Consider the following 24459-nt stretch of genomic DNA (forward strand, 5'->3'; position numbering starts at 1 on the left):
AACCAGGATCAGACTCTCCAAGTCAAAACCTCAGAGCAACAGAGCTAAACAACCCATTCAAGAGGAATCAGTACTAAGGGAAACTCTGGATATGGTGATGCATCATGAGATGCAGTTTTTCTTGAAAGGAAAAAGAAATGTTGAATTGCTTTTAAAAATGGGTAAATCAGTAAATAGAATTATAGAGCACACCTGTAGCAGTAGCAGTGCCTGTGTGATCAGGTCCTGGCGGGAACGCTATTACCACATTGGAATAGAAAGCCCACCTTTAGCACTGGCATTAAACTATGGGCAAGCTGGCCTTCTGGAACCTTCTGGAACCTTCTGTTTTCCATTTAATTTATTTACTCACTGAGTTCCTATGCCTGTGGTAACCCTTTCTCTCCAAATGTCCAGAGTTCTTATGCTGCTTTGGGGTTCCAGCCACCCCTTAGGACCATTGCATGGTGCCTGCAGGGCCTCATTTCCTCGGGGCTTTGTTAGATGTAAGTATGTTAACAGTTGCTAAAGTTTCGAAGGGAATTTGCATTTAAAAGTAGACTTCAAAGGACAGAATGCCTCAATCCTAATAAAGGAATATTTGGAAGCAGACGTCTTCCATCGAACAACCCAGAAAGAAAGGCCATTTGCAAAGATCCCGGTTGTCCTGCTCTCCTAATGATCAAGAGGAATGGATTGCCTATGATCACTTCACTACCAGCATCCCCCAACATCTGCTAAAAGGAGCAGAACAGACTAGAAGGCATGTCTTCTGACCCTTCCGTCTATAAAGACACTACAGAGTCATAAACCCTCATGACAATGGGCCAGCAGAGAATTCCAGCTCCCTCGAACTTGTTACACCTGATTTCCTTTAGCTTTGTCAGCAGATTAAATGGCGATGCCAACACACTTACACGCACAGAGTAATCTCCCACGTGGTCCCATCGTGTCCACCGTTATGGCCACGGACAAAGTGCACAACTCTGAACCCATCAGACTCCTCACTCATTTTTGTCGGAAGGACCAGAGTGTCTGTGTGTATCTGTACAAACTCAACCCCAGGCCTGCAAAAACAAAGTCATTGGTAGCCGTGACTACATGCCTAGACTCACATCGGAGTGGTTTGATGGGGCTGCACGGGACGGGGCACATCTGCACCCGACGTCGTGTCCTCCTGGGCACGCTGGATTCAAGACAAACTTACATCAGTTTCAGAGATTTAGTGTTTGTTTTTTTTTTGCGGTACGCGGACCTCTCACCGTTGTGGCCTCTCCCTCTGCGGAGCACAGGCTCCAGAGGCGCAGGCTCAGCGGCCATGGCTCCCGGGTCCAGCCACTCCACGGCATGTGGGATCCTCCCGGACCGGGGCACGAACCCATGTCCCCTGCATCGGCATGCGGACTCTCAACCACTGCGCCACCAGGGAAGCCCAGGGATTTAATGTATTAATCAGCACACCGACAACATTTTGATTCCTAAGCAGCTTTGGGCACCACCTTTTCGAGAATACATTCAAAATAACGTAAGCAGGGAACTGAGCAAGACATTCACAGTGAAACCTTCCCCTGCAGATCAATCCTCATACGACATTGGTCTGTCTGATGAAGATGTGGTGTTGGCCCTCAGAGGAAGGAAGACCTAGCACTTTCCTTACTGTGGGGTCATATCCCATTCCCTTCCCTTTCATACTTCTCCTTTAGAAACAGCATTTCAGTTACAAACCCTCGGGCGAAAAACACAAGATATATTTTTCTCAGAAGCATTAGCAGTATTTTCCCTTCTAAACTGTCTTTGCTCCTTCAAACTCCTCACTGCCTTCCTGGAAGATCAGGAAGTAGTGTTTTAACAGATTTGAAGCCCCTTATCCCATCTAACACAAATTGGAAGAAATATCACCCTCATTTTCAAATCAAACATTCTTTCTTGCAGGAAAGTGTTCATTGAGATTCTAGAGTGGTGATTTAGACTGTGTAAATGTCCTTGGGCCAACACCCAGCTTGGCCACAGGCTCTGGAGGTGCCGTCGAGCAGGCTGGGCCCTGTGCTCCTCTCCTGCATGTAGAGATGCGGAGTCCATGGGCCAAGCCTCCCCCCTGCTCCTCTGGAAACACGGCATGACCCAGACTTAGATGAAAGCGCCAACAACCAGGGCTGGAGAAGGCCAGAGCCTCACAAATGTTCACTGTACATCCGTCTTTTCTTATTACTTTGATAGGTTCATCTCCCCCAACTCAGGAGACAATTTTTCCTTGGATACAATCCAATGTTAAAATAAACGTGGCTGCTTTCTTATCAGTAGAACCAAAATAAGAATATCTTTTTTCCCTGATCCTATCTAAAGCTTATATCTTCTTTGGGAAGACTCTTAAAAAGATCTCATTTGGCCTGTCCACGAGGCTTTCAATGATTTTTGTCTGTTCCCATCAACATGGCATGATTTCAAATACTCCTATTCAAGATTTTATGTGAGCTCCTCTGTCTCCCATATTCCAGTTTCCTACAAACCCATTGCATGTTCTCGTGCAGTTGCCTTGTAGAGCTATGTGTCTTGTAGGATCATGGCTATGGGGTTCAGGGACATTGCGCGGGGAGATTTGAAATGCTCTTGTCCCACTGTCATACCCCCAAGTTCTTGATTGCTCCATAATGTTTCTAGTCACTAGGTATCTTCGAGATTTTGCTTTACTCACGCTGAAAAGCCACTGTTACATTTTGGTGTCATCTGTTTCGCTGACTTCGGACAAGATGAATTTGGGGTTGTCATAGCCTCTCTTCATCCTGGCTTGAGCATCTTTCTCATTATACAGGCACATGGCACAGTGCGGCGTCTCCACTTCCACTGTTTTGCTAAAGTTATGGAAATCTACTCGGTATTTCCCTTCCTTGGTCTTGGACACCATGGGAGCAAAACGATAGCCCCAGAGCACCTCTTCTGGGACGTAGGATGTCCGGACTTGGCAGGTAGCGCTGGTTGATTCCACCGTACCGTCTAAAAACACCACTAATTCAAAGTCCTGCTGGGGAAGGGTTTCTGCTGCCATGTGGAAGAAGGGACTAGTGTGGTCGATGACATGGTAAATTGTCAGCGGGGAGATGAAAAATAAATTTTCATTCCCTGCGTCCACCACAAAGTTGATATTGATCTGGTCCAAAATGATGGTCTCTCCTTCAGGCGTGATGGTGGTCTTCAGAAGCTTGCCATATATGTGACTGCCAATAAGGAGGCTCTTCCGAAGGTTAGCCACTCGGATCAAGAGACAGAGCTTCCCACCCCGCTTACTGATCACCGCATGCTTGCTGAAAGTAACGGTCTTGGCGCGTTGTTTGGGCCGGGAGATCTTGGCTAAAATAGCACCACACATGAAAGAATTGATGATGACCCCAAGGATAGACTGGAAGATAAGCAGGAAAATGGCAGTGCCACACTGTTCCGTCACACACCTGAATCCATAGCCAATGGTCACTTGCGTTTCCAGAGAAAACAGAAAAGCTGAGGTCAGGCCATTGATGTGCTCCACGCAAGGGGTGTGGTTGGCGGAAGGATGGAACTCAGGGAGATCTTTGTGGATGTAGGCGACCGCATACCACAGGAGGCCAAAGAAGAACCAGCTCCCCAAGAAGGCTGTGATGAAGATGGTCATTTTGTATCTCCACTTGAGGTCCAGCACCGTCGTCCAGATGTCCACAAAGAATATCAGCCTCGACTGTGCCTCTACGTTGCCAAATTCGATGTTACACCTTCCGTCTTTGGAGACCAGCCTTGCTCTTCGCGCAGAACGCCCAAGAAAGTGAGTGACAAACCATTTCTGAAGATGTTTGAACATTCTTTCTGTCAACACCCGACCTGAAATCACATCAAAGAAAAACAAAACAGAACAAAATTATGTGTCTAACACTAGTGAACTAAGTGACTCACAGAAAGAGCTAACTGTCTATGAAACTGCCATTCCTGATCGCTCGGGCAAGCTGACAACCTTGTTCTGAATACCATAATGCTATCGTCAGTAGAAAATTCCCACTACAAGACCATATTGCTTAAAGATAAAGAGAAAAAACAATTCCAGGGAGATAGAAATGTAAAGGAACCTGAGAGAGCATACATCCATGTGTTTTCTGACCTTAGTCACACCCAACGTTAAAAATGTTTGTGATAACGCAGACACAGAGAACAGACCTGTGGTTGCCAAGGGGAAGGGAAGTGGGGGAGGGATGGATTGGGAGTTTGGGGTTGGAAGATGCAAACTATTATACGTAGGATGGATAAACAACAAGGTCCTACTGTGTAGCACAGGGAACTATATTCAGTATCCTGTGATAAACCATAATGGAAAAGAAGAGGAAAAAGAATGTATATATATGTATAACTGAATCACTTTGCTGAACAATGGAAATTAACACAACATTGTAAATCCACTATGCTTCAATAAAATATTTTTTTAAAATGTTTATGATAACAAATTATGGCCTGTACTATGATTTGATAGTATTCTTTAAATGAATTCTTTTTTCTTTAATAAATTTAGTCTTAAGCTAAGCAAAACTATCTGTGAAAGCAGAAACTTGATGCACTATTTACATTTCGGTTAATATATAGAAATAAATAACTATGAAAAAAAGGCTCATCAGTATACTACCTAAATCATCTTATGTACTGCTACGGATACTCACATAGCAAGAGAAATTATAATTCAATTCAATTCTCTCATTTATCTAGTGAAGGAACTGAGAAATTTTTTTTTTTTTTTTTTTTTTTTTTTTTGTGGTACGCGGGCCTCTCACTGTTGTGGCCTCTCCCGTTGCGGAGCACAGGCTCCGGACGCGCAGGTTCAGCGGCCATGGCTCACGTGCCCCGCGGCACGTGGGATCCTCCCGGACCGGGGCACGAACCCGTGTCCCCTGCATCGGCAGGCGGAATCTCAACCGCTGCGCCACCAGGGAAGCCCAGAACTGAGAAAATTTTAATGATATTTCCAAAGTCAGGTCCCTCAACAGAAATTAACACAACGTTGTAAATCAACTCTACTTCAATAAAATTAAGACAGCAGCAAAGTCAGGGACCTCATCATGGCAGGATGACAACTAGAGCCTAAGCTTCCCCGCTTCCAGGTCAGAGAAATCGCTCCCTCACTGTGTCTCAGTTATAACGTTTCATATTCTAACACCAGATTTCTCTGAAACATTTCAAGAGAAGCATTGGTCAACTTCCTTTTTTTTTTTTTTTTGCTCGACATTATTTAGAACAGAGTTCCTCAATACTGTTTGGTCAAGTTGTATCATAAGATCCTGGAAGTTTTCTGAGTGGATCACAAGCCTGGGATGCCAAGGTTCCCCAAAGGAATAGTAAGATGCTCACCATCGGTATCTCCTACTTCCCTCCTTGCCTGCAAGCTGCAGGATGGGGCACTCTGATTTAAAGAACCCTGCGCAAAGGTAGAACCATGTTTTCTTCACTCCTCTATCCCAGCTGTTAGCACAGACCATTACTATTTATTCAATAAGCATAAATGGAATCATTCCTTGAATGAATTAAGCACTTCAAAATACCATCTGGACAAAGGTCTCATGGATGACATTATTGTAACTTCCATCTTACAGCACAAAACTGAAGGGATTTCCCCCAAACAGACAGCACTGATGAACCCCCGGGGTCATAAACACTAGACGGTCTCCTCCCCTATCTGTGCTCACCCCACTCCCAAGGTGTGCCTGTTATGGTTGGCAATGTCTTCGTGGTATTTTTAATCAAATGCAAATATGTTTCTAAAATAGATTTCAAAATCCCCCTTCAAAAATGTGTTTATTCATACAAACTAGGAAGCGAAACCAACTTAGTGATAAATTTTAAACAAAAGTGATATCCTACCACGTTTTGCTCATGGCCTTAAACCAGGTGAAAACACAAGAAGACCCCAGGTAGAAGTGGTGATGAGAAAACCACGGCTGTGGTGATTGGAAGGACAGGTTCTAAAGATACTAAAAAATGTAACCCGGAGAGCAGACAGTGCACTCAGAGGGGCCTGCCCCTCATGTCACCCAACCCTCATTGACCTCAAGTCCTCAAAGAGTATGAGGGGATGGTCCCAAGTGTGGCTCACCAAGGGAAGTGGTCTCTTCCTTCCCCAATCTCTCCCTTTTCTCTGCTCACATCTCCCCTAACCTTGTGTCCATCCCCTGGGGACTCTCTCCCTTTCCCAGGTTCATGGAAGCTCATACTGTTTACAAAGCTCTTCTTAGGCTGGATCTCACCTAAAACAATAACTTCGAAAGCCAACATTCATCCGTTGAATTCACATCCTCTTTGTCATACATTATCATTCCAGACGTAACTCCTAACACAGCAACCTCCGAGCTTTTCTCCCCCACTATTCTTGTAGCCCCACCTGAATTCATTTCACTTTTGAAAAGAAAGGGTATTTCTGTAGAGCAAATGAGTCCCCCCGATTTATCTCTTGGATGAGTTTGGGTTTCCATGCCTGTACTACTAAGAATATATTATCTGCCTGGCCTTGCAAAGAGTAGGAACGAAAGCACCCAGCTTAAAAAGAGCTTCCCCAGATCGCCCACACTTACCAACATCTTAAACATATTCTGACCCGAAGCATCCGCGGCTGGGAGAAGCAAGGAGGTAGTGTTGGGAGCTGGTCTCTGGAGGCAGGCTGATTTCTTTCAAACCCAGGCTAATTTATGGTAGGCTTTGGCCAGTGGACCGATGCTAATTTGTATTAGCTGAAAACATTAATTTGATAGTGGAGCTGTGTGGTTTAAACAAGGCCAAGCCCCAAGCTGGGTATGTATTTTTTTCCCAAACCTCACATGGCTTGAATACCATCATGCTAAGACTTGACAAGCCACCAGCTAAGGTCCCTGGGCAGCAGGCACAGGTTCTGTTCTGGCATTTTCCTCCTCTCCTTTACCATGCTCTATAGCTCTCTTGCTCTTCCTCCTAGTTTGGGCCCAATACCCTTCACCAGAAACAATTAGTTATCATCAGTCTCCCACCATATTCCCTGAAACACACTGAGATACTGAGATTTCTAAGTGTTCACAAAGATACAGGTGAATGATACAGACGTAGGTAAGTACATGTCTGTAAGACAAAAACAAGATCACACCAGGAAGAAACAAGATACCATGTTAATCTCTCTACACAGCAGTCACTGTTGTTTAAGAAACTGAGATTTAAAAGCAGCCTTTATTGTTGGATTTATTTTGTAAAATCTGGCATTTACTGAAGGTACTTTCTACATGCACTGGGTTAACCAATGCTGCTGATTTATTTACTCAGACAGTGAGAAGTTTCATACCTAGAGAATGCAAGAATACAGGATAAATTCATCCTCTGACCAAACCCATCTGTCACGTGGCAGTCCCATTATACACAGCCTATATCTGACTTTGCTTAGACAATGGCATTTAATCCTACCACAGACAGACACAATATGTATTTTTGGAACTATTGGGCGATTAGAAATTGGCCCTGGATTATGTAACATGCACAGTTTCTAGGTCACTTTCTGTTGAAATCAGTAAACCTTAATAGCAAGCATAGGGCTAGACATTAGCTAATATTTACCAAGTTCTTCTTAATGGCCTGGCAAAGCAAGTGGATTATATTATTGCCATCTTTTTTCTTCAGTGCTCCAGCATTCTTTTTTTCTGTAAACAGTCCATTCTCAAAAAATAGACTTTGTATGAACTTTCCGAACATTGAGTGTATTGTGTAGAATTTCAAAGACAAATAGAACTCTGTTCCTGTTCTCAAGGAGCTCACAGTCGAAGGGGGAAGTGAGCTCAGTAACTCAGCAATTACAATGTGGTGTGGTCTGTATAATACCCAAAGGACACGTCTCTGCTCAGAGATCTCTATTAGACAGGCCATCCCCCAACCCCCTGCGAAAACACCTCAACTGACAGAAAACTCACTTTTGTGTCGATTAATTTATTTATCCTTCATTAAGCAACAGGGATGTGTGGATTCTAACACGTGTGTTAGACATCACGGAAGTAATCATTTACCAAATGGGTACAGTCCCTGTCATTGTGAAAAACCTTCTATTCCAGGTGGGAGACGCAAACGAGCTGATAAACCGTCAAACGCAGTATGATACCTGCCAGGGCAGAAAACAATGGAAGTGCTCTGGGAGGATCTTATTTGAGGAGCAGAGAAGCGCTATGGAGACCAAGGCCTGGAGATGGCATTAGCGTCACACATGGTAGGAACTCTGTAACTGTTTGTTGAATGACAATCAATCAATTAAACAAAGCATGCATAAGAGCAATGAGTCTGCTATCACTTACGTGGCTCCCATCCAATAGAGATATTTTGAAAGAGACATTTTTGTGCAGCACTGTAATTGTAAATTGTGTATATGACAGAGGCAGGGGCACAGAGGAACTGAAAGAATTGCTGAGTAAACAGGTGACAGTGTTGGGGGACAGCGCGAGACACCGGCTGGAACCAGCAAGGGCCAGCGCACTTAGCGCCTGTGTGCCCTGCGAGATGTTCTCATCTAGACCTAGAGGAGAAACTGACACCAACAACACCCGGTCTAGTCTTGCCTCGGGGACAACTCATGATACTTCTAAAGAAGTGTGAACTCTCTTCAGGTGATCAGCCTTTCAAATTCTTGAAAATAAACATTTTCCTCCTGAATCTCCTTTTCTCCATAAAAATGCATGCTTTATTTGCATACAGTACCTATGGCAACCAAACCCGTCTGCATTTTAAGTGAGGTACCTACAGTTTGTGCTCCTTGATGATATTTAAAGAACCAGGACAGAGGCCGTTCTTTTGCAGGCCACCCCCTGAGAACGAGCAATTGGGAATTTGGAGTTTCCCATGGCCAATATCACACAGCCTTCTACCCACCCCAGCACGCTCAGCAGCCACTGGACCAGAGAGAAGACGGCAAATAGATGTTGCTTTTATCTCTTATTTAGAATTACAAAGGCTATCGTTCCTCTCTATAGATGAAAAAACAGTTGCTGTAGTCTGCCTATTAGTCCAACCTCTCACAGCTCACACACAGCCTGAATTCGCTCGGGACATTTCTGAGAGTCAAGATTGTCTGTCAGAGCTAGGAAATAGGAGTTATTCAGCCTGAGAGCAGAAGTCAAATGACTTTCTGTAGTCCCTTTGCAATGGTGCTGGAGGAGAAATTCAAGCTGCCATGAAAATTGATGGCTTTGCTTCAGGCCATTAACCAACATTTCCTGAGGACCTACCATAGCGAGGCATGCAATGGGATCATGGCCCAAGGTCTCCGCCTTCTTAATCAGTGAAATCAAGCAAACTCTCTACTGATTGAACTTACTACATGCCAGGTGCTACGCTAGGAAGCAAAAGAGGTAACAGTCCCGGCTGTCAAGTTGCTCAAGTATGAGTAGTAATTCAGTCACTATCCGATAATTACAATGCGGCAGGTTTGCTGCCCTTGAAGGGGTTGAGGACAGGGTTTTCAAGCATCCACCAGAGAGGAGACGCAACAGGCTGAAGGTTAAGCTTACACTCTTGAACACACCTTTGCTGAGGAGCTAAAACAAATACATCTGTTACCGCAGAGGACTTCCTGTTTTCTATGAAAACGGCCTCAAGCTATTGCAGGATGGCCACCCAGCTGGCTTTGCAAACCCTCAGTGCCCAGGGGCATCCAGTCAGCCAGCTCCTGGGGATACGTATACGGGAGACCTATTGTCGACAGAGGGCATTGTTTCCTTTTTGTTCAATATTCTGAGAGAAATCACCTCTGATGTCTTTAGCTCTACCAGGCTGCTCACTTGGGCTCAGCCTGGGTTCTTACATAGAACTTGGCAAGGCCGGTGGAAATAATTTTTCCTGGCCTCATGGGCATGTGAACGGGCATGAGCCTCAGGACCCTTCCAGGCTAGATTTGGGACTGCACTTCAGTAATACCCCACCTTTCCCTGGGGCCGAGTGTGCTCACATGCCCCCTCCCCTGTGAAGCCACAAGTTGCTTGTGTCCAGGGTGGGAATGCAGCACAGACTTTCCTAGGTGCCTGGTTCCTTCCAGAGAACAGAATTTGGGAACAAGAGCCAGTGAATCATAAGGTCTGGGGGTGTTGGTGCTCTCCTACGGCACACTGGCTTCTGTAGGCATCTCTGGAGCCTGCCGGTCCAGGAGCATCACCTGAATAACTATAGAGATCTGCCATGCGTGGGGATCAAGACGGGGTGGGAGCCCTGCTGCAGGATGTTCATGGCACAGGTAAGAATCAAAGGCAGCAGGTAGGCTGGAGGAAGTCCAGCTGGGCTGAGCGCAGACATGGACTTGAATCTGTCACTTGATGGCCAGGTGACCTGAGCAAGCCACTTAGGCTAACTGGGCCTCCGCTTCCTCACCTGTGAAATGACTGTGAGAATATGCTCTCAAAGGCTGTAGCGTGTTTTAAATGCAATCGCATATGTAAAGTTCCTAGAACACAGCAATTACACAATAAATAGTAGCAACTGTTATTATCAGTTCAGAAGTTTAAACCTGTGCAGCAGCTTAACCAGGCATCACCCACCCAGGCCACTGAGGGTCTGCTCTGCAGAGTCACAGGGGCTGTGTGGGGAAATGACACTCAGGCGAGGGACAAGGCTCCTGAGAGAGAGGGTGACAAAGGTTCTGACAACACGTCGATGTCTGTGAACTGTACTGGCTTCAGAGCCCATCCTGACCTGTGGAATAGAAGACCTGAGAAAGCCAAACACGTCTGTATAAAGGATTTGCCCATCATCAGGGCGGAAGCCTTATCCTGGAGAGGTGAGAACAGGATAGAGGGAGAGAATTTTCCTTGGTGGCACTACCAGGGGTGATGCCCTTCTTCTCTTACCACAGACATTAAGTAGCATTTGATTGTATCACTGACAATCTACAGACGCCGTTGCAAAGGAGAAAGCAACCCCAGACAGCTGGGAGCCAGCCTGGCACCACGTCTAGGTCTCGGTGTTGCCGGGAGCTGTCCGGGGGCTCACAGCTCAGTCTTGGTGTTCTCTTGTTGAACCTGGTTTCACAGGATATCAACATCAGAATCATGTCTGACCACAGACAGAAACATGAACGTGGTCCAAACCATGAAAATGCCCAAATGTCCCCCTGTGCTGGCACTGTGGGTGATCCCTGCTCCTTTACCAATAACAGCTTTAGCCTTACGCGGGTCTGCTCTGCTTCTAGATAATAAGATTTACTAACATACTCCATCACAGAATTACCCCTATTTCTTGACATCTAACCCAGAGCAGTGTATTGCTTCCTTAACTCTCCCAAATCACCCAGAACAAGCCCAAATCTTGATGATGTGTGTCTAACACTCTCTCAAGCGAGGCTCCCCACCATTCCTCAGGGCGCGTGTGCTCACTAGCTGCGACAAGTCAAGCCCTGCTGCTCTTTGGCTGGGAGCATGACACCCCAAAAGGCAGAAGAGGCGTAACTAAGAGGTCATAAAGCCGTTCTATAACCAATTGACGATTCCACACCATTGCTTCCAGGGGTCACACTCGCATACGTATATTTGCAGGCTTTTGTATCAGGATGTGAAAATGAAGGACCAAATTTAAATATACAAAGTCATTAAAAGGAGTTAAAATATTCAAGTTCAGTTTTTCAGTTCTGTCTAGCTAACTAGTTTACAAGGGCCGTTGGTCATCCTCAGATAATTCTACGCTCCCCACAAAGACCTGTATCACTTCCTGGCACCTGGATTGGGACCCAGCAGGAAGAGATGTGATATTCCCACCAGGACAGCCAGCCTGGGAGTCTGTGAGGCTGGCCCCAAGCCAGGTGTCCGCAGGGTCTCACCAGTCTTTGGTGGCAGCATGCCTTTGCTGTGGAGTAGGAAACCTGTGCTTTGGAAGTTGATGCTAATTCTATGTGTATTTTCCAAGTTGTTTTTTGAAGTATTTTGGAAATGTCAGCATGTCTCGGTTCGGCAAAGGGACCCCAGTTAGGGGGGGCCCTTCATCTCTGCCTGATTCAGAGTTTTGAAGGGACAGCCACACATCCCTGGGGGCTGTGGGGAATGGTGACCACAGAGTGAGAGAACCCTAGAGGACGAGAGAAACTCACAGTCACAGGGTTGGGTCTTCTTGTCTTTTATTCTAAAGATTTTGTAACGAGTCTATCTTCTCAACTTTAGGGAGTTTTGTACTTTACCAAAAGAAGGCATGGCTTTGTTGGCTATGCGTGGATTGAGCCAAAGTGAAGAGGATAAACCGAGGGAAACGTGAGGATGCACAGCTCAAAATGAATGAAGGGAAGCCCAGGGCTGAGAAAAGCCTCTGCAGACTGTGAAATGGTCATTAAGACCTGGGTGGACGGCCTCCCAGCTGTATCCTTTGTGAACAGCGCCCTCTAGAGCACAGTTCAATGGTGCCCTGAAGCGGGGACCTTCCGGGGCAAGAAGCCCAGTGTCTGCCCAGCCACGAGTGTGAAATCTCTTGCAACCTGGGTTGTCCACTGGCTTGTTTACTGAGAAGCCAGCATGGACGTGAAGTCACTTGCCTCTGTCTGAAAAGGTGCAGGAGATGATTTTCAAAGCTTCATGTATGACTGGAATTTGCAGTGACCCAAGAGCTTCTGGCTTTGGGATTCCTGTTGTTGGGCTTGGAATTTGCCAAGTTGCCTTTGCTGGGCTCAGGATTGGGGGTGAAAACACAGTATGGAAAATACGTAGTAAAACACAACAAATATGGTTATCATCTGGAGAGAGATGACAGGTCCCTAGAGAATCTTGGGTGAAATTCCATTCAGTCTGTCCCAGGACCAGAAGGAACCCTCCGCCATGGAAGTGGTGGGAGGGTCAGTTCTCAGGTCTCCACCATGCACTCAGGCCAGACGTCCTGAGCACCACTGTCCTAACCGTTGAATTCTAGTTTCTGGTGAATCTATAGCTGAAAATTAAATTAACACAAGGACCCAAAGGCATTTCTAGTCTCATAGCCTTTTATTCTCATTTCTATTCAAAAGAAATCCATTACAATGAAAATATCATTATACAAGTCTAGATATAAATCTTATACTGAAACCAAAACCAATAAATTGTGTTCTCGAAAGATAATATATGAACAGAAATTGCTTGTGTAGAGTAAGTTGTATGATATATGCACTAGAATATTAGATATTTAAAGGAATCCTTTACTGAATAAGTTTATAAAGCAAAGAATCACTTTTTCAAATAAAATAATCATTTTCTCACTTGTTTGGCTTGTAAAAGTATGTGTATTGGGGGATGAGTGTAGTTTGTTTTTCTGAAAACTGGACACATATGTAATAAAATAATTTTTAAATCTCTCTCAAGCACCCACCTCAAATGGCACTGACGTTTAATAAAATAATTTTAATGTTTACCAAAAGTTGTATTTATATGTGTGCAGTGACCCCGTTATTAGTCTGACCCTTCTAGTTTTCTGTGGTTTGGGTTGGTATTACATCAATTCAGTCTTTCCAGCCCAAAAAGGAATGAATTCCATGTGGACTAGAGGCCCTGAACATACTTTCCTGAGTGTCTGCAACAAGAAAGTACACTTTGTTTTTAAGAAAACATATAGAATCCTAAGCCTTGAAGATTTATAATATAGAGGAATAATTCTGATGCCTTGAGTTTGGCACTGGGGGACTATTAGTCATGAGGCTGTACCCACAGGTGAAGGGTGTCATGTTGGGCCATCCCTGTTCCAAGAGACATGCAAAGAGAAGGCGCAGAACCCCAGGTTCCTGAGTTTGGAGGGGACCTCTGAAGGCCTTTCAGTCCTATATGCTAGCTTATGTTTCCTGCCCCAGCAACGGGCCTACAGGGCAGGATTTAAGAGGTGGGTGTGTGGGGTTTGAATCTGGAGTCGGTCAGTCACTAGCCCTCACTCGGGGTACCATCCCATCTCTCAGTGTGTCCATTTCCTCATCTGAAAAATGGGCCCATTCCTATCTATTACAGATGGATAGAAAGAGCTCAGACAGCACTTAGGCATGCAAAGTGATCCAGCCATTAACACCTTCAGGAATGCAACCTCCAGCTCTAACTTCTCTTTCAAGTCACAGCCATACATTGAATGAAAGATCCAACCGTGTCATTATCTGTGATGCCTTTAAATTCTGGGCTTTTCTTCACCAGTGTCCAGGCTGCAATAGCAGCGTGCTTCCCGGAAAGGTAATGAGAAGGGCAAGGCTCTAACCACAGGGCAGGGGATTAGCTGCAGAGCCCGCACTCCTGTGGCTCCTGCCGCTCTGCCCCGGGAGCTTCTGAGGGTCAATGATTACCAGCTTTGGCTTGGGTTCCGCCGAGCCATGGGAGTTGCATTAATGGGGCGGCACGTCACCCACCCTCCCACGTCCAAGAACTTTCTGGGAAAGCCCTGGAGGCAGAGGGAAGCAGAGTCAGCAGCCCCCATGACCCTGTAGTTCCGTGTCCTAGAGCCGCCCTTGGGCCTGTGCTGAATTCCTCCCTTTGGGGCTCTTCTTGTCACCGGGCAGGGCCCACCCCAGGGGATCCTCTGAGAGTGGGGACATTGCTGCAGAGACGTCCCACCTGCGTCCTCACAGTGTGACGAGCTACTCCAGCAACTGTCTTGCGCTGCTTTTGACAAGTGTCTGCCCCTGAAACAAGAGAGCAAGTGGGAGGAAGTCCTCTCCCAGACTCAGAGCCGGGCCAGGGTGGGCAAACCCAAGGCCTCCCCGAGACCTGCCCCCAAGAGGGCCCACGGAGCCCACGGCAGGCCTGCTGACGCACTTTTCCTCATTCCTCTCCTCCCTTTTACTCACTGGTGTGTATAGTGTCCTGGAAAAGGTGAAGTGAAATTCCACTTTACTTCCTCTTATTTGCCCTTCTAATCGTAATCAAACTGAATCACAAGAAGTTTTTCCGTCTCAAAAAGGTTACTTAACCTCTCCACAGGTTTTCCTAATAAATTGGTGATTATAACACCTATTTGTTGCCAAGGGGATTCACTGGAAAATACACATGTCCACACAAAAAGCTGTGCACAAACGTTGAGAGCGACATTGTTCGTAAGAGCCAGAAATTGGAAACAACCCAAATGCCAATCCACGGATGAATCAATAAATAAATGGGGTTTGTCCATACAATGGAATATTATTTGACCATAAAAAAGGAATGAAGGACTGATACATACTACAACACGGTGAGCTTTGAAAGCACTGTGCTAAGTGAAAGCGGCCAGATATGGTGTTTTTCCATTTGTACAAATGTGTAGAACAGACAAATCTACATAGAGAGGAAGTTAGATCAGTAGTTCCCAGTGGTCGGGGCAGAGGGAAGTGCGGAGTGACTGAAATTGGTACGGAGTTTCTTTTTTGAAGTGATGAAACAGTTCTAATGTTGATGGTGGAGATGGCTGTCCACCTTTGTGACTATACCCAAAACCCACTATTGTAGTTTTAAGTGAGTGGATTTCATGGTATAGGAATTTGTTATATTATATTATACTATATTATATCAATATTGTATTGTATCGTATCATATTGTACTTTTTCAACAGAGCCGGTACAGGAAAAATCCACATCAGGTATCTCTTGCACAGCAGGGCTCGGCAAACTGCCCCCATCTGTGGCCTGCCTCTCCAATTTCTTCCTCTCCATCTCTCCGCCTTTCTCTCCCAGCGCCAGCCGGAAGCACCACGCTCGGCCCTTGTAGGGCCCTCGGCTGGACCTGGCCCCTCCTCCTATAGCAAGTGCTACCGTGATTCCGGAAGCACCACATCCAAATTACTTCCTTGGTCATAAGAGTCTGGAGGCACCCAAAGATGCTTCTGTGCGTCCTCACCCTCAACACGCGCTCTGCCAGCAAAGGAGAGACTGCGCCTCTGCCGGCATCTGTGGGCAAGCCCTTCTCCTCCAGCCCAGCCGGTGGTGACTGGGGAAGCAGCCGAGGCAGAGCGTGGTGCCGCCCCACCGTCCACCCTCTCCTGGGTCCCGCACGCCGTGACCCTGACCTGGCAGCTCAGGGTTTAGCCCCGGGTCAGCTCTGCCCACTCGCCCCTCGCAGCTTCCAGGGCAGGAGGTCGGGCCAAGGTCCTCGCGGACCCACGCGCCATCTGATGGGTCGCCCGGAGGCGAACGGGAATTCACTCGGCCTTGGCCTCGTCTGGCTGCCCCTCGGTCCACTGTGCTGGCCACGTCTACCCAGACTCCCTCCCCCTCTTTCACACTCGTGGGATCTCAGTTCCATTCTCTCCTGCTCTTTCCTTCACGCAGTACATTTTTTAAAATATATATATATTTTTTGATGTGAACCATTTTTAAAGTCTTTATTGAATCTGTTACAATACTGCTTCTGTTTTATGTTTCGGGTTTTTTGGCTGCGAGGCTCTTGGGATCGTAACTCCCCGACCAGGGATCGAACCGCACCCCCTGCATCGGAAGGTGCAGTCTTAACCGCTGGACCGCCAGGGAAGTCCCCTCTACTCGGTACATATTTTAATCTTTATTTTTTCTTGACTTTTGTTCCTTGCCCATGGCCCTTGTTGTATTCCTGGAGTCAGTGACATTAGTTATCCATTCTTAGCCCGACCTCTGTGGGGACTCAGCAACCTCACAGATGACCCAGAATCCCATCGCACCACTGAAACCACTCGTGAGGCCACGTTCCCCCATATCCTTCCGCCTGCCCACACACGCGGAGGAGGAAGGAGGGGGCGTGAGGCAGATTAGGATGGGTGGGGGGTCTGGGCTGCTTCCTTGGTGACAGCTGGAGGGGAAGAGCTGTGCGGAGTCCAAATTCTGGGCCTCTCAAAGGAGGGACAGAAAACCACCCACTGTGCATTGCCGGAGGTTCGCCCGGCCCCTTTCTCAAGGGCAGGGCTGGATTTCCATGTACGCTTCCTGAACACGGGCCACCCCTCTCTATTTTCAGTTGCCGACCTTAAAAAAAAAAACAAAACACCTCACTTGCATTAACATAGATCACAATGACCTGTTTGATGACACACCATCAGGACCAATCCTGGATCATCACAAATAAATGACATTTTGGGGGCAAAGAAACTAAAGTGTGGCCCTTGTCCCGTGGAGAACACTACTTCCTACAAACAGAAAAAGAGGCCAGTCTACCTGCAGAGCGTGTGCAGGCTCCCCGGAGCCTCTGGCCTGGAAACGCGTGGTCTGGAGTCAGACTTGAATTCCAGCTCCGCTGCTGACTGATGCCCGTCTGAGCTGACTGCCTGCGTTTTCACAGACCTGATTTCCCAATATAATCTATTAAACCTGGAAATAAACAAGACAAAATGGAAAGTCACTAAGAAAAGCTTAGGAGCAATAAAGACCCTGGAGTTTGTGGTGAGTTACGTTTGCTTCTTCCTTTCCTTCCTTCCTTCCTTCCTTCCTTCCTTCCTTCCTTCCTTCTTCCTTCCTTCCTTCCTTCCTTCCTTTCTTTTTCTGTCTGTGTATCTCGCTGCTCTGCGCAGCCCTAAATTTCAGAGCCAAAGCCACTGTTTCCTGGTTCATTTTTCCAGTCCCTCCACACTCCCAGTAACTGTACCCATTTTCAGCAATGGGTTTTTCACAGCCTCACTCTTGTCCTGGCTTGGTCCCCTTTGCTCGGGCTCCCCTGGGCCAGATGGAGAAGCGAGGATAGAAGGAAAGCCACTAGGAACTGCAAAGACCAGTGGGCTTAGCACTGACCGAAATGCTGGCTCCCCGGTGCCTGGGGGCTGTGGGGTCCGAGCTGTGGGCGCTAAGACTGAGAACATCGTTGCAGAAGGCCGGTAGGTAGGGCTGGCGAAGCTAAGAGGGGGGTCAGCAGGTGTCACAAAGGTAGCGAAGGTCAGGCTGGGAGGTGGTGTGGACTCCGTTTAAACCCCACTCCTTCTGCTTGTCAACAGGATAAATGACTTTGCTTCTCTGCACCTGAATGTTCTCCATGAACATGGAGATAAGAATGCCTGTTTCACAAGCTGAGATGGGATTCAGTGTGAGAACCCACAGCAGAGGGCCCAGCACGTGGGGACTTCAGTGAGGTCAGCTTCCTTCCGTGCTTGGCGGAGCTGACGGGGCTTCGTGAAGAGACAGCCGGTGTCGATCTGGCATTTGAGCAATCATTTGAACTCCCAGGTCTGGTTTGGAGGAGGCAGCTGGCTCTCCTTGCCGGATCCGAGGACAGACTCGGAAGGGCCCACGTGAGCTGCAGAGAAAATGCAGGGGCGGGCGTGTGGCCCCGCCGGGGGGAGATGCCAGGCCATGGGCAGTATTCTTCTGCCTCTGTTAGCCCTGTCCTCCCTGGCTCTTCAGGAAGGCTCTCCCCCCAGAACCTCTGGGAGGGGAAGGCAGCGGGCGCCGGGCTGCTTTAAGGGGGCCTGTAAGGAGTGTGTTTGCAAACATGAAGCCCAAAGGGCGAAGACTTTGTTTATCTGGCTGCTAGGGAAGAATAACAAAGCTGGGGGAAAAGACTGACGATCAAAAAGAAAAAGATTGCCCATAAAATGACCAGATTAGATTAGACCACGAAGATCCAATTATGCCAGACCAATTGAATTTCCTCTGAGGCTAGCATGACCAGCCTTCCAGAAGCAGAGGCTGCTGGAGCACAGGGCTTGTGGTGGGCGTCTGGCGCAATCCTTTCTCCAACAGCTCTCAGCAGGAGTTCAGACCCCATGAGCCCTGGGCGGGGTTGAGAGGTGCATCTCCACCGGGCATCTGTGGCTGAGATTCTACTCTAGAAAAATGTCCCTAGCACCCTCTTCTTTTCTTTCTTAGCACCAAATATAGTTTATTATATATTTATTTTGTTGAATTCGTGCTTTCCTCAGCTCTGTCAATGGCAAAACAATTGAGGAAAACTTGATTCGATCTTGCTTCTTTTCTGTCCCTCATCCCTGCATCCAATCCATCAGCAAGTCTTTTCTGCTCTTCCTACAAAATATATCCAGAACCCCTTTGTCCTCCTGGCTCCATCTCCATCACTGCCACTGCTGTCCAAACCACCATCACTCCTGCTTAGCTGCAGAAATAACCTCTGCTCACTCATGTCTCTGCTGTCTCTCTCTCTCCTCCCCCTGACACCTTCGCCAGGTCAGAGGCAGGGATTTCTTGTGTAAATCAGATCGTGTTGCTGCCTGGCGGAAGCCTTCCTTGGCATCCCCTCGTCCTAACCACCACAAGGTCCTGTGTAACCTGGGCTCTGCCCAGACCAACCTCACGTCACTGTGCTTTCACCAACGGTGCTGCTCAGACCACGTGCCACACTGCCCCTGCCCCGGTCTTTTGCACCTGCTGTTCCCTCCTTTGGGGCTGTCCTGGCTCCTTTCCGTCCGTCAGGACTCAGCTCCGTGGTCACCTCCTCTGAGGGCCGTTCAGCATCCAATCCCAGGTAGCACCATGGTCTCAGTCAACCCCGCTGCTCGCATCTCATCAATATCAGATGTCATCTCATTTATCTGCCTGTTTATTATGTGTTCACTTCTTGTCTAGCTCCCCTCTAGTCGAATATATCCACTCCACGAAAGCAGCCTGTCTTGCTTTCCTCTGAATTCTCAGCTCCCAGATCCACCATTAGAGAAACTCTACAAATAGTTCTCGAAAGAGTAAAAGTTCGTGCCCTCCTCTGGCTGGAAGTGCACAAGCGCGGGGACGTGGTGTGACCTGTTCACAACGTTATATCCAGCGCCACCCATTGGACTCCATTGACCCTCTAGAGAGAGGGGGGAGAGAGAGAGAGAGAGAAAGAGAGAGAGAGGCTATTTTCCTCCAAGATGCAGCTGAACATGATTTTTACTTGTTCACGCAACTAACGACGAAGTAAACATCCAGTGATGGTATGAAAACAGCTCGTGGTGAATTCATAAATGCCAGGTCTCAGAGGTGACAGGGAGCTAGTGCATACTCCTATCATATGCATCTGTGGGCCTTTTCCCCCCTAATCTTTTAAAGTTAAGTTTAGGTTTTCTACAATGTGCAGTGGCACATAAACTTCATGTATTTTGAACTCAATATTGTGCATGGAAATGTGTGTAAGAAATAGACGTGTTTCTGAGTGTTTGTTTCCATGATCAAAAAACTAGCCATTTGGGGGACTTCCCTGGCAGTTGAGTGGTTAAGACTTTGTGATCCCAGTGCAGGGGGCGTGGGTTCCATCCCTGGTCGGGGAACTGAGATCCTGTATGCCACATGGCGTGGCAAAAAAAAAAAAAAAAAAAATTTTACTGTTTATTTTTAGCGTTTATTCACTTGGTCAAGGGTTTTAAAGTTTTTAAAAGTATAGAAGCAGCTGAACTATATTCAAAGCTCAGAGACTCTGAAGAAAATGTGAATGAGATAGAGCCAATGAAGTGCAAGGCTCAGGGGGGCTGGGTGATGGAGAGGCTGGTAGGGAGCCCTGGCCAGCAAGAGCAGCTGGAAATGAGGGGACACTTGACCAAGCGGGGTACCCAGAGGAAAACTCCCACTCCGAGGGAACAAGCAATACAGTGGTGAGCTCTGAAATAAAGGACAGGAGAATGGCTGTTAAAGAAGTCACCTGCACACCACCATGTTTGCTTGTTTGTTTTAATTAAAGTGTAGTTGATTTGCAGTATCCCGTTAGTTTCAGGTGTACAGCAAAGTGATTCAGTTATACGTATATATGTATATATCTAAATATTTTATTCTTTTCCATTATAGGTTATTACAAGTTATTGAATACAGTTCCTTCTGCTATATGGTAGGTCCTTGTTGTTTAACTATTTTATATATAGGAGTGTGTATCTGTTAATCCCAGCCACCTAATTTATCCCTCCCCCCACTTCCCCTTTGGTAACCATAAGTTTGTTTCCTACATCTGCTCACCACCATGTTTTACGGATGGTTAACCATTGTCAGAAAGCTATCTGTCTCTCTGGCTACAGTTAGTGTTTGTTGAATGAGCGAACTGATAAATGAATGAGGAATGGGAAGCAGGTCCTCTTTCCGTGTTATTTGAAGGGAAAAGGAGATAAGATGTACAAAAGTAACTAGCGATTAATGAAAGTTCCATCAGGGACTTCCCTGATGGCGCAGTGGTTAGGACTCCACGCTCCCAATGCAGGGGACCCGGGTTTGATCCCTTGTCAGGGAACTAGATCCCACATGCATGCCGCAACCAAGGGCTCTAATGCCACAATGAAGGAGCCCACATGCCGCAACTAAGGAGCATGACTGCTGCAACTAAGAACTCACACAAAGAAGGAAGGAAGGAAGAGAGAGAAAGAGAGAGACAGAAAGGAAGGAAGGAAGGTAGGAAGAAAGAAAGAAAGAAAGAGAAAGAAAGGAAGGAAGGAAGGTAGGAAGAAAGAGAGAAAGAAAGAAAGGAAGGAAGGAAGGAAGGAAGGAAGAAAGGAAGAAAGAAAGAAAGAAAGAAAGAAAGAAAGTTCTATCAAGCTTTCTTGAATCTAGTTTAGTGTGAGGGTAGTTTTTCCTCTAACCCATAGATCAACAATAGCGACCATTTATGTTCTAGGCACTCTCCATGTGTAAACTCAACAGTTACAGCTGCTCTATGACTTACATAGTATCACCATTATTCCCAGGGTATAGAGGAGAAAATCAGAGATCAGAAAAGCCAAGTTATTGACCCATGTTCCCAGAGCTAGAAAGTTAGAATTCAGCCTACTGTAGCTTCCTCTGGTGGGATATGTGTCCACCTTCTACTTAGTTATTGGAAGAAACTCATTAAAATGCATCCCTTCCAATGTGACTTTTTTTGGCACAGACGGAAGGCTGGCGGTGTGTTCCCTAAAAGATCCCCATTCCAGCCAGGAAGAGCACCTCTCACACGTGGCTGGAGGAACACTGCGGGGTTTGATTTTGCTTTACAGGATTGGGGCGGAAGGGTTGAGATCAACGCAGAGGAAAAAGACTGAAGGCTTATCGCATGTCTGCACATGCCAGAGACTGTGTTGCGGGCTTTGCAGAAATTAGTCCATTCAATCCTCACAGCGACCCCGAGAAGTAGGTATAATTATCTCTGTTTTCCAAGGAAGGGCACTGAGGTATGGAGAGGTGAAATAGCTCAGATGAGGCAGAGCTGGGATGGGAACCCAAGTCTTCTTGGATCCTTCTACCAGAAGTTCCATAAAGATTGAATCAGTTCTGGTCTAGGGTCAGGGAGGAAAAGCAGGAAGGCCTTGGGGAAAGACAGGCCCTCCTCTGTTTCCCTCTTTCTTTCCTTCCTTGCTTGCTCTTTCTTTGCTTGTTCCTTCCTTGTTCTCCTTCTGTCAATAAATATTTACTGAGAGTCTATCACATGCCCGGCTCCGTGCTGCGAGCTGGGGCTAGAGCAGGAACGAGATTGGTATTCAGGGAGTTGGAGAGAACAGAACAGATAACAAAAAGGAACCAAATAAACAGGGTAATTATAGATGGTGATAAGGGCTGAGAAAGCCATGGTAACAAGGGGTGACCTTGACAAGTGGCAGTGAGTAGAGGGCACCAGGAGCTAAAGATGGTGGGGGGAAGCAACGCCACTACGAGAGAGGGCAGGTCCTCCCCCAGGCTGGAGGTGAGCCGAACTCGGCCTCCTCCCAAGCTCACCTGCTGGCTCCTACCCAGGGCGTTGCTCAGAGAGTTTTAGCATTTCAGGCGGACCTAGGAAACCTGCCCTGCCTGCACCCCAGCATGGGCACAAAGCCGGCTGCAGTCTTCCCATTTGTCAGATGACAATAATAACATATCTACCTCCCGAGACCATCATACAAATTAAATGACGGAGCGTTTGGGAGAGTTCAGGCGAATGAGTGACACACTATAGAAAAGTGAGCTGGAATCGTAGCAAGAGGGAGTTCAGTTAGACACAAGGAAGAACTTTCTGATGGAAAGGATGATATGATGCACAGCAGGTTTCCAGTGAAGAATCTTATCTATATTGACTATTTAAAATAGAAGCAATAGGGTCAGCAGATGTAAGCTATTATATACAGGATGGCTAAACAACAAGGTCCTACTGTAGAGCACAGGGAACTATATTCAATATCCTGGGATAAACCATCATGGAAAAGGATATGGAAACACGAATGTATATATATGTATAACTGAATCACTTTGTTGTACAGCAGAAATTAACACAACATTGTAAATCCCCTATACTTCAATTTAAAAAATTAAAATAAAAAGAATTTTTAAAAAATAAAATAGAAGCGATAACTAACTGACCCTCCATAGGCTTCGTTGTGTGGAGTGAATAGATGTAGAAACGGATGAATTTTTAAATGCAGGAAGAGGCAGCTTAAAGAACTCAAGAAGTGTCTTTGCTAGTTCTAAGTTAGGGATTCCAGAAGCTTCTCTCTGAACAAAAGTGAAGGCACCGCCCACTGGACCCCATGCACACAGGACCCTGGAGACCAGCTGACCAAGCTCTGGTGACTGCGCCCCTCCCCAGCCCTCCCCGCACCCGTGCTGCAGCCCCACTGTGCACCCTGCCCGGGATTACTCTCATTAACTCCAGGGTGGGGACCAGGGAGTGTCCACAGTGCAAAGGCAAAACCAGCATCTTTCTGTGGGTGTCGTGCCTTCTCTCCATCCCCCGTCACAGCCAGGCCTGGAAATGGCTCAGCATCTGGTCGCTAGCCACCAGATGTATGTCGTTGACTGTGTCTGTCTTGGGAACTTGGCCTGCCTGCGGTCTGGCTGCTGGAGTCCCTGAGGCCCCTCACCCACAGGGCTAAGCCAGCAGAGACAGGACCTGCTGCACCGCCAGCTTCTGCCCAGGCTCTGTCCCGAGCAAAGCAGGCGGCCAAGGGGATTAAAGAGGCCTGCTTCCCCGAGCTGCCCTGTCTGGTAGCTGCAGGTGGGGACCAGGAATCAGGCAGGGGGTGGGGACAGAACAAGAGTACGAGTAAAGAGTCAGCAGGGAGAGGAGGGGATGCTTGGAAGAGACGGGGCCTTGACCCCTTGGTTGCCATGGTACCTCTGGGGGGCGTCTCTGGGGCCTGGGCAGGAAGGAAGCTTCCAGGCAGCCTGAAGAAAGGCTTAGCCAGGGGAGGTGGTCGGAAGTGTCTGTCCCGGGTCCACACTTAAGCTAAGAATCAGATACCTGCCCCTTCGAGCCACCAAAGACAGTGGGATCGCTGGGGACTCGCCTCCCCGCTGCCAGAACACAAGACCAAGAGTGAGGGGTTCATGGTTGCTCCCTCCCAGGACCTGGGGCGGGAAAAGACTCTAAGTCCACCCTGCCTGTGGGCAGGCAGCCCCTGAACCCCTCCCCCAGAGAGACAGACGCTGGTTCCCTGTCTGCATAAGGAACATTTCCCTCTGAAACCCATTCCTGCCTCTCAGCACCCAGATTCTCCCCGATACCTAACCCACATCCTCAGGCTGAGATCTGAATCTCCTCTTGCCTTCAGCAGGTATGAGAAAACCAGCCCTTCCCATGTTAGGGAGCAATTTTAGCCCACATCCCTCCGCGACCTTCTCAAATGACAGCCTGTTTCTCAGCTTCCCTTCACTAGAGTCACTAGAGTCAACTCCTGGGAAGGAATTTGCCCACTTCATGTCCTGAGTGACGAATCTCTCCGCTCACC

The 24459-nt window shown here is 47.3% G+C and overlaps 1 protein-coding gene across 1 annotated transcript in view; it reads right to left on the minus strand.

The window, feature by feature from the left end:
• Positions 1–2686: 2686 nt before the first annotated feature.
• The window catches only part of KCNJ1 (potassium inwardly rectifying channel subfamily J member 1), a 28472-nt gene continuing 6699 nt past the window's right edge, over positions 2687–24459 (minus strand). The window contains exon 2 of the mRNA XM_004280477.2: positions 2687–3825. Within this exon, the coding sequence (XP_004280525.1) occupies positions 2687–3805 (1119 nt within the window). The 5' untranslated portion in view covers positions 3806–3825. The remainder of the gene's footprint in view (positions 3826–24459) is intronic.

This window comes from Orcinus orca, chromosome 8, assembly GCF_937001465.1.
Source record: "Orcinus orca chromosome 8, mOrcOrc1.1, whole genome shotgun sequence".
In the NCBI taxonomy this organism is placed as follows: Eukaryota; Metazoa; Chordata; class Mammalia; order Artiodactyla; family Delphinidae; genus Orcinus; species Orcinus orca.